The sequence below is a fragment of the Natator depressus genome, chromosome 10 (genome assembly GCF_965152275.1).
Source record: "Natator depressus isolate rNatDep1 chromosome 10, rNatDep2.hap1, whole genome shotgun sequence".
Lineage (NCBI taxonomy): Eukaryota > Metazoa > Chordata > Testudines > Cheloniidae > Natator > Natator depressus.
This window is the reverse complement of record NC_134243.1, coordinates 82,900,991-82,911,103: the sequence shown is the minus strand read 5'-3', so window position 1 is coordinate 82,911,103 and position 10,113 is coordinate 82,900,991. Positions and strand designations below refer to the sequence as shown.

The following is a 10,113-nucleotide window of genomic DNA, read 5'->3' as shown; positions in this document are numbered from 1 at the left end:
CGTGTGTGTCACCAGCCGGCTTTGCTGCACATCCAGCTGGCACAGCCAGCACCCGCTGCTGGAGACCAGCTAATCCCGGGGTCCTTGGGAGACACGCCGGCAGGCAGGACCTTGCTCCTGGATCAGCAGCTTCGCCTGCTCTCTCCCCTTGTCCTTGCACCGCCGCTGGCCTCCTTGCCCCCGCTCCCCACAGGATGCAGGGCCAGGCTGGGGGGGGGGGGAGAGCCAGTCCCAGGCCATTAGCTCTGCGTAGCCCCCCGGCCAGAATGGGGTGGGGGGAGTACCTTGCTGCAGGGCCTGGGAGGAGAGACGGGGACGGGGCTGGGGCAGGGGAATGGGTCGGCCATGGCTCATGTAGCCTGCTGCTTCCCCAGAAGGGCTGATGGGTGCAAGGAGGTGAGATTAGCAAGTGAACCACCCGCCTTCCTGGTGCCTCTGCCCCATCCCTTGCCCCCCTGAAATCAGTTTCTTAATGTATTCAGCTTAGACTTGCCTGTTTTTGCTTTATTTTTGCTTGGTGACTTACTTTGTTCTGTCTGTTACTACTTGAAACCACTTAAATCCTACTTTTTACACTTCATAACATCACTTTTGTTTATTAATTAACCCAGAGTAAGTGATTAATACCTGGAGGAGCAAACAGCTGTGCATATCTCTCTATCAGTGTTATAGAGGCCGAACAATTTATGAGTTTACCCTGTAAGCTTTATACAGGGTAAAATGAATTTATTTGGGGTTTGGCCCCCATTGGGAACTGGGTGTCCGGGTGCTGGAGGCAGGAAACCTGCAGAGCTGTTTTCACTTAAAGCCTGCAGCTTTGGGGGTGTGGCCCAGACCCTGGGTCTGTGTTTCTAGCAAGCTGGCATGTCTGGCTCAACAAAGCAGGGCTCTGGAGTCCCAAGCTGGCAGGGAAAACGGGCTCAGAGGTAATCTCAGCACATCAGGTGACGGTTCCAAGGGGGTCTCTGTGACCAAACCTATCACAGGACCTATCCTCCATGAACGTATCTAGTTCTTTTTTGAACCCTGTTATAGTCTTGGCCTTCACAGCATCCTCTGGCAAGGAGTTCCACAGGTTGACTGTGCGTTGTGTGAAGAAATACTTCCTTTTGTTAGTTTTAAACCTGCTGCCTGTTAATTTCTTTAATAGGTTGTGTGGGTAGCTGGGCCAGGCTGAACTGCAGCTGCGTGTCCTGGCTACCTACAGCTTGTCCCTTGGTGTTGTCACAGATCCACAGGGTTGGTGCTATGCCCCCAGCTTTGGAACAGTCTCTTGGGGGAACCCCTTTGATGGGTCAGACCTCCGAGGGGTCTCACTCTGTTTTCAGGGTCAGCCACATGCGCTCACCACCTCCGGAGACTGAACCTCTGGGGCTCCAGCCCTCCTGCTTCACAGTGTGAGCTCTGCCCGGCGAATCCAACTGCGACAGCCTGGCAGAGACTCACCCACTCTGCCGGGACTAAGCACCTCGCCCAGCGGCTGCAGGGACGCGCACGCTGTGAAAACAGTCGGGTTTATAGTCACCTGGACACAGCCTAGGGAGGCCTTCGGGCAGCACAGAGAAATGAAGGTCCATGCTGGCCAACCCAGAGCACTTCACTAGCCCCGCTGCCATGAAGCCCAGTTCAGGCTCCATCTCTCCCTGACTGCCTTCCTTAGTCAGTTCCGGGTGAGAGAGCTCTGACTCCTTTCAGAAGCCAATTCCTTATTTCCCCCCTCACACCTCTCAGTCCTTTATTGTGGGTCAGCACCAGCCAATCCTTTTTAAAGACCCCGTTGGTCAGCTCAGTCAGCTAGGTTACACCCTCTCCCCATATCTCTTAGCCTGCCCAGCGAGCAAACTCAATCCCCCCACAGGTGGGTAGCCATGCAAAGTTTAAGGGAAACTGAGGCACACATAGGACTCATAAAAATATCACAAAAAATTCCAGCTCTGTCACAGCCCAATATGAGCCTCTTCCCCCAAAACTGCCCCTGCACCCCTGGGCCTCCTGAAATCAATGGGGCTCCTTTCCAGGGGAAAGGCAACAAGATGGAGCCCAGAGCGGGGACTTCCCATTCTGCACTCCATGCTGGGATCCTTCCTCCCAGTAGCCTACCATGTTCTGGGCTTCCCTGCTGCCATGTGGCACCGCACCGGTGGGAGGGGTTTGCCCCCACCCAGCACATCTCTTCCACAGTCAGGAGGGCTCAGCCCACCTTGGACCACTGGTGACATCTTAGGACAGGCCACGTAGGTGTCACTCAGCCCTTCCAAGCATTTGACAGCAGCTTGAAGAGACACTGGCCTCCAATGGCCCCTTTGGGCGAAGGCTGCCATAGGGCAGGAGAGCTGCCTGCACGGGCAGCGTTCAAAGGCAGCTGCCGAAGGCTTTCCCGTGGAGCAGGGTCCGCGCCCAAAGCCTTTGTGCGGGAACACTGACGAGGCAGGAGGCTTGCTAGTTGCGTTATAAAACTTTCCCGAAGTAGCCAGGGGAGGAGAGTATCAAACCAGGCAGGGCCCTGTTTGGAAAGGCTCCTGCACCTGAGCTCACACAAGGCCGGGCGGTGAGCTGTGGGCCCAGGGCATGCAGAATTGGGCTAGTGACGTGCCCAGCTAGCCATCCCATGGGTTCCGTCTGCTGCCCAGCCGCAGTCATGCACCGCTCTGCGGCCGTTTACACTGTCACAAACCCCGAGGAGCGCTGCTCAAGCCAGGGGCCAGAGGCCCGCTGGTTTATTCAGCACAGCTTCAGTGGGGTAGTCAAGGGAATTATGCTGATTTAACCCAGCTGTGAACCTGGTGCCTGGAGCCAAGCAAGATGGGGCTCGGGCCAGGTGAGTGAAGGGGAGCAGGATGGTGCCTGCAGTTCCCGGAGCAATGCGCTCCAGCGGCCAGCATGGGGGGTGCAGGGGGGGAAGCGGGTGATGGGGGCCTGCAGGAACAGCGGTTGTGCTGCCAAAGGACGATGATGGAATCGGTAGGAAATGCGTTTTGTTTAAGGCCTCCTAGCACGTGGATGTTACAAACAGGGAGCAGAGGACGGGCTGACAGGCCAGGCGCTGTGCCCTGGGAGGAGAGCAGGCGCTGTGACTGGCTGTTACTGAATTCCCCCCCCAGCGCCCGGGGGACAGTGGGTCTCATCAGTGGAGCAGGAAAACTGCGGTCTCATGGGTTTATTGAGAAGTGGCAAAGGTTGCATCCAGTGGTGTCAGTCCGGCTGAGCAGGGTCATTGCAATTCTTAATCCCCCCACCCCGCCCCTCTGGGTGGTTTAGTGCAAAGCACTGTTTGACCAATACTAGCATTGCAAAGGGTCTTGCACAACAGCCTGCCGTATCTGTTGCTGGCAATGTGGGGTGTATTCAGCGTAGTGGTTAAGTCAGGGCCCCTCTCCTGGGACAGTGGCAGGCCTGGCCCATGGGGCTCCTGCTTTGTGTTCTGAAGAAATACCAGGACCTTAGCCCAGGAGGCTTTGCTGTCTGAGCAGAGTAGGGCATCCCCACGGGCTGTGCTAGGGAAGGGTCCTCTGGACTGTTCCACGAGGGGAGGTTGGGGCTCGGCAGCCCTAGATTCACAGAGCGCAGGGCAGAAGGGACCAGTGTGATCCCCCAGGCTGCCCCCTGTATAGCACAGGCCAGAGACTTGCCTCAGGAGCAGACCTTGGAGCAAAACCTCCCATCTTGATTTAAAAATGGCCTGTGATGGAGCCTGCACCACACTCCTTGGGAAACCGTTCCAAGGCTAACACCCTCAATGCCTGATTTGCCCTTCTGGTTTCCGTCATGTTCCTAAAGGTCCCACGTCAGGGCTTCCACCAATCCCTGCAGCAGCCAGGGCGGGACTCTCCTGTGCACTCCAATGCACAACACTGGGTGTGTGTTTGGTTTCTAACTTGCCTTCCTCTGAATGGGGCCTGATCTATCGACTGCATGGAGCATCAGAGATGGCCATGCTAGGAGATGGGTGATGGGACAGGAAGGTCCACAGCTCTGGGGTGGCCGCAAGCGCTCCTTCCCCCAGGTGCTGGGCTGGCTGGTTCGTGGTCAGCTGCTCAGGGTGTAACTGATCACCATATGTGGGGTCAGGAAGGGATTTTCCCAGGGTCAGATTGGCAGTGACCCTGGGGGGTTTTCACCTCCCTCTGCTGCGTGTGGGTGGGAGTCACTTGCCAGGATTATCTGGGCATATTCATTTGTTTCCCACCCACTGCAGGTGCCTTGGGCATTGGTGCACTGCAGTCCTGCCTGTTCTCTGCCGTGGCACGTAACAGCCCAGTCTCCCGTGGGCTGTAACACGTTGGTCTCATTTCGGGTGTGGGGCTAGCGTGCGGTGCTGGTGGCAAGTGCTATACAGGAGGTCAGGCTAGGTGATCGAATGGCCTCTTCTGGCCTTAACCTCTCTGACTCTCTGGGACCACATGATCCCTTTTAGCACAAACAAACCTGGAGGGAGCCAAGAGTTACCAATTTCTGCCACTTTTACTGAGCTGAATTTGGTGCTTCTCTGTAAGGTCCAGCTCCTGGAGTCCTGTGATTATGGGAGAATTTCAGGTTCCATTAAAAAAAATGAGTAAGGTTTATAGCCTCTCCGGTTGGCAGCAGGAGCCACAGCAAGTTCCTGGCACTCTGGCGACCCTGGGCTGAGGGGGCTTCCTGACAATAAGCAGATGTTTGGGCACACCATAGGGGTGAGTGGGGCTGCTCTGACTCTTACCTCGGTCGTGGCCCCGGTTTGCAGCTCAGTGAACTACTGCAGTTCAGGCTGTCTGTACACCAGGGCACGTCTGGTGCCCCTTTGTGACACACTCCCCCACGCTGGCCTGGAACTCGGCTCTGTGCTGGGAGCAGGTGGCCCTAAGTGGCTCGGGGGTAGATATTCCGGCAGCATGTTGTGGTTACACCTCGCAGTGAAGATGCAACAGGGTTACAAATGAGAGTCAAACCAATGCAACGAATTACAGTGACACCGGTGCTAATCCTCCCTGTCCTAAGTCACAGCTCAGCTGCACAGAGAGCCCCTAACCCCTGCACACCCATTGCTTCCCGGGGCCCCTCTGAGGCAGCCAGAGAGAGGGTGTTGGCTATTAACAGCTTTCACTCCATCAGAACTGCTGCTTAGGTGACTGTCCCATGAATCCCTGTCTACTCCCTGTCCCGGTGAGCCGGGCCGGCCCCACTCACAGTCCCTTGGCAGCACTCCACTGTGTGACCCATGAGCTCCCCCAATACCGCCTCACCACCCCACCCCACCCCACCCGCTGGCACAGGACCGACTCTGGCTTCCTAGGTGCTGACCGCCCCAGGGGTGGCTCTCGTCTCCGTAAAGAAGCTCTTGAGCAGCATCACTTGGCTGACGCTGACCACGAGGAGGAGGATGGTCTCCCCCACAGACCAGTAGGAGACGTGGTTGTTCAGCTCTTCAGCCCGGATCCGGTCCTGAGCCTCCCGCAGCCGGTAATGAGTCTGGGAGTCGATCACCGTATTTAAAGCTTCGTGAATGGTGACACAAGCAGATTCCATCTGGGGAAACAAACACACCCCCCTTTGTACCTGCATCACCACTCACAGCTGGGCCCAGCTGGGACAATCCACACAGCTGCGGCTAGTGGCTGTATTCTGATGAGGGAGTAAAATGCCATCCTCCCACGTCAGAGGGAGGCAGAGGCTTCACGGGCCAGCACCGTGCCATGCAAGGCTCAACAGGACTGCACAGGAGGGGCAGAGGAGCGAGTCTTTGGCTAAAGACCTTCCTACTTCTACATGCAGGCCCAAGTTTTCAAAAGTGGTCTCTGATTTTGAGTGCCCAACCTGGGGCCTGCGTTTGGAGGTGCTTCGCACCCAGAGCTCTCCAGCTGGAGTCAGTGGGAGCTGCGGGTGCTGACCAGGCCCAGCTGTGTGGGGCTGAGAAATGGAGGTAGCCCAAAGCCAAAGCCACTCTTGACAATATAGGCGTGTGTGTGTGTACGTACATGGCTCACAATGCCTCTCTCTCTCCTTGGCGATAAGACCAAGCCAGCACGTGGACCCAAAGACCTCCGCCCGGCCCCCAGCTCAGGGAAAATTCTGATCTGGATCTGAATTGTGTGGACTGGGCCTGTCCTTTACCTGAGACTCTGGCACACTTCCTTTTTCTAAGCCAGCTGCATTCTTCCCGTCCGCTGGGCCAGGCATTGCATTGCCCTGCACACACAGTACCGTTACCCTGCGGCTGGAAGTTCTGCTTTTAGCTGATCGCTAACGTGTGCACACGACAAGGACAGCCGGGCCTGACAGTTTCTTTCTCAACCCTGCCAGGCTTTACCGGCATCTCACCTCAAAAGGCCTGCACTGTTCTACCACACGAGAGAGTGACGCAACCGCCCCCTCCCACGCAACGGACACGAGCGGGAACCCGACAGACCTGTGTCAAGGCGGTGACCCTGTGGCTCATGTCGGGGAGAATCGGGGGCTCGTCTCCAACTTGAAAGTCGAAGTAGACAGTTTTGTGGGAAAAAGTGGAGAACTCGTTGCTGAAGCAAAACGTGTAGATGCCTGCGGCTTCGGCTCGATGGGAAAAGGTGTCGTACTGCTTCTTCGCTTCTTTGTAAAGGGTCTTGCCATTGGGATCTTCCACGTAGCAGTCCACGTCGTAATGCCCCCCTGTAATCACCTGTTGAAACAAAGCATGTCTGTCATGGAGCGGGAACTCCCCTCCTGTTCACCCCTGGCTGGGCCTGTCTCCAGGCAGAGCGTGGCACTCCCTGTATCTCACTCAGGCCCCGGGGCCTCTGGCTCTAGCCCCCCGTTTTGTGTCATGCCTTTTCTGTATTTGCAAACCTGTCCCGAGCTGGTGCTGGAGCTGGCCCTGGAGCCTGACTGGAAGGACCACCCTGAACCCCTGAAGCTGGGGGAGATTTTGTAGCTTTCAGAGATATTCCAATAGCCCTTGTCTGGCTTGGCAGCTCTGAGCTGAGAAGTGTGCTCTTCAGAGGGATCCCGATTCTTTACACAGAGCTCTGCGGCCGGTGTTGAAATAAACGCTGGGATGCTCATTATTTAAAGTATGGCCCGGCCCAGGGACCTTTTCTTTATCAGGCATTTCAGCGACCCGGGAATGCTCTCAACGGCAGCCTTAAATCCCCCCGTTTTGAGGCAGCGTGGCCAGCGGCTGCTGCATGGGAGGGAAGCTCAGTTCTAGTCCGGATCTGGCTGCCTGACGAGTGCCCCTGATCTCTGGCACCGGGCTGCTCCCCGCCCCTGCGGGCCAGGGCCGGGCCGTGTGCGGCGCACACCCGCTGCTGGGCCGCGTGAAAGGCCCGAGGAGTTTAACGGGGGCTCTCGGGATTTGTTCCCTTCCCGGTCACCAGCCGGAGCTGGCCGCCGGCAGGAGCCCCGGAGCGGCAGGGAGGAGACGAGGCTGCCCCAGACCGGCCAGGGACACCCGGCGCGGGCCGACCCGGGGCTGCTCCAGCCCGGGGGCCGGCGGGAGGAGCCAGGCAGCGGGTCCCCGCGGCCGGGCCGGGCCGGAGCTGAGCCGCTCTCCCTGGTGCTGCAGGCTCCGGCCCCGGGGCCCCGGGAGGGAGGCGCCAGCCGGGGGCTCTGGGCGCAGCCGGGCCGGCGGTACCTGGCCCGGGGAGAGCCCGGCCGTGGCTGGGGCTTCTCCGCAGCGGAGCCCGGTCCCTCTGCGGGGACCCCGAGCCGCCCCGCCCCTGGCTCCGACCGCGGCTCCCCCAGCCAGGGCGCTCCCCGCCGGCAGCCGGAGCGCGGTGTTCGGGTTCGGTGCCTCGTACGGGCTGGCGGGGCCCCCCGGCACCCCCGTCCCCCCCCGAGCCGGTCCGAGCGGGGCCCCCCGGCACCCCCCGCCCCCCCAGCCGGTCCGAGGGGGGCCCCCGCCCCCCCCGAGCCGGTCCGAGCGGGGCGCCCCTGCACCCCCCGCCCCCCTCCCCGAGCCGGTCCGAGCGGGGCCCCCCGGCACCTCCCGCCCCCCCCCCGAGCCGGGCCGAGCGGGGCCCCCCGGCACCCCCCGCCCCCCCCCCCGAGCCGGGCCGAGCGGGGCCCCCCTGCACCCCCCTCCCCCCCCGAGCCGGGCCCCCCTGCACCCTCCGCCCCCCCCCCCGAGCCGGGCCGAGCGGGGCCCCACGGCACCCCCCGCCCCCCCCCCAGCCGGTCCGAGCGGGGCCCCCCGGCACCTCCCGCCCCCCCCCGAGCCGGGCCGAGCGGGGCCCCCCTGCACCCCCCCTCCCCCCCCCGAGCCGGGCCCCCCTGCACCCCCCGCCCCCCCCCCGAGCCGGGCCGAGCGGGGCGCCCCGGCACCTGGAAGTCCAGCGTGAACTTGAGGCCGCGCTGCAGCCGCTGGTGGAAGCACTGCCGGGCGCTGTCGGGCAGCTCGAAGGTGAGCTCGGCGCCCCCGGCCCGGCCCGCCTGCAGCAGCCAGAGCAGCCAGCACAGCGCCCGCCCGCCCATCGCCGCCGCCGGCCGAGACGTGGCAGGAGCCGGGCGGAGAGCGCCGCTTCCGGGCCGCCCAGCGCGCAGCCGTGCGCCCTCGGGGGGCCGGGCTGGGGGGGCTCAGCGGCCGCGAGGGGGTGCGCGGGGCCCCGGGCGGGGCGGGGCTGGAGAGGGCAGGAGCTGGGGGTCCCGGCTGGGGCAGGGGCTGCGCAGGGTGGGCCCCGGAGTGAGGGTGTCACCGGTCCCCGGGAGATGCTCTGGAAGGGCTCCCCATGAAGCCAGTCAGGACTCTGGGGAAGTCTCCTCTGTGAGCAGACTGTCTGCAGGACACACAGCTCACACAGCTTCCACCTTCCTGGGTCTGACCTCGGAGCATTCAGCCTCCTCTGCCCCTCCGTGCGCTTCCCACAGCGAGTCCCCCCAGGCGGGGTCCTGGGGCAGCCAGAGGGTCCTGCACCCCAACTCCGCAGTTAGACGTGACTCTCAGCCAGCCAGTAAAACAGAAGGTTTATTAGACGACAGGAACATGGTCTAACACAGAGCTTGTAGGTGCAGAGAACAGGACCCCTCAGCTGGCTTCATTTTGGGGGGGCAGGGAGTCAGACAACCCCGTCTGCACTTCACTCCATGTCTCCAGCCAGCCCCAAACTGAAACTCCCTCCAGCCCCTCCTCCCCTGGGCTTTGTCCCTTTCCCGGGCCAGGAGGTCACCTGATTCCTTTGTTCTCCAACCCTTTAGCTCTCACCTTGCAGGGGGAAGGGCCCAGGCCATCAGTTGCCAGGAAACAGGGTGTCAGCCATTCTCTGTGTCCAAACCCCTGCACACACCTGCCCTCTAGGGCTCTGCAACGATCATACACCCTTACCCCACCACCTAGATACTTAAGAACTGCAGAGGGGAAACTGAGGCACCCCCACACTATTCAGAGGAAACATTGAGAACAGTCCCGCTTCGTCACAGAAGGACTGTGGGAGCCTGAGTCCCAGGGAATCCATCAGAGCCACGTTACCCCAACCTGCCCAGCCCCCCACATGCACCCTCTAAGAGGCAGCGGGGTCGGAACACTCCCCGGTGGAAAATCCAGTGGGAATTCCCCTGGTAGCCTTTCTGAGGAAGCCTCCACTTCCCAGCAGGGCCGGATCCCTGCCTAGCACCGCTCTCCAGCCCCAAGGGGCCAACTGGACATGGGGCATGCGGGCGCTTCTCTGGAAACTGTCCACCTCTGCCTGGAGTAGCTCATGCCCCACTGGGGCAAAGGCCAGGCACCAGTGAGTAGCCAGAACTGAAAGGGAGCCCCACAAGTTTCATTCTCCCAGAGGCTGGGCTGCAAAGTGGCAGCTCCCGCTTGGCCGGCCCCAGGGGATGCTGGCACAGCTTGCTGTTTGTCCTGGGGGCCTGCTGCCCTTTGCAGCCAGGCGATGGCAGGACACTGGAGCAAATGTGATCTGCCAGAGGAGTGAATGGGCCTCTGGATGACTCCCCCTGCATGGAAATGTTGCCCTTCTTCACTGCGGGGGGGGGGTGAGGTGGGCTGCTGGGAATTCCTGAGCAGCCGAAGGGGAGACCCCAGTGGAGGGTCTGTGCCCTGGAATGGGAACGGGGTTAGAGTCTGTAACTGGACCCAGGTAGTCCATGGCTGCCTTTGGGCTAAAGGAAACCATCTGCTCAGTTTGAACCCTAGTAGAGGGGCAAGGAACCAAACTGATG

General features: G+C 60.9%; 1 protein-coding gene across 1 annotated transcript; it reads right to left on the bottom strand.

The window, feature by feature from the left end:
• Nucleotides 1-475: 475 nt before the first annotated feature.
• On the bottom strand, nucleotides 476-8,463 carry TMED3 (transmembrane p24 trafficking protein 3). The gene is made up of 3 exons (XM_074966684.1): nucleotides 8,275-8,463; nucleotides 6,383-6,631; nucleotides 476-5,502 (listed from the first exon to the last, which is right to left on the bottom strand). Exons 1-3 carry the CDS (start codon nucleotides 8,422-8,424, stop codon nucleotides 5,266-5,268), a joined length of 636 nt encoding a protein of 211 aa, XP_074822785.1. The 5' UTR covers nucleotides 8,425-8,463; the 3' UTR covers nucleotides 476-5,265.
• Between the last annotated feature and the right edge of the window lie 1,650 nt (nucleotides 8,464-10,113).

Bases quoted from the DNA above. Each gene is read 5' to 3' on its own strand.
- TMED3 (XM_074966684.1), bottom strand. From the start codon at position 8,424: ATGGGCGGGCGGGCGCTGTGCTGGCTGCTCTGGCTGCTGCAGGCGGGC. The intron at 6,632-8,274 runs GTGCCGGGGCGC...TTGTTTCAACAG, and splicing joins AGTTCACGCTGGACTTCCAG to GTGATTACAGGGGGGCATTA. The intron at 5,503-6,382 runs GTCTGTCGGGTT...TTGTTTCCCCAG, and splicing joins GGGTCACCGCCTTGACACAG to ATGGAATCTGCTTGTGTCAC.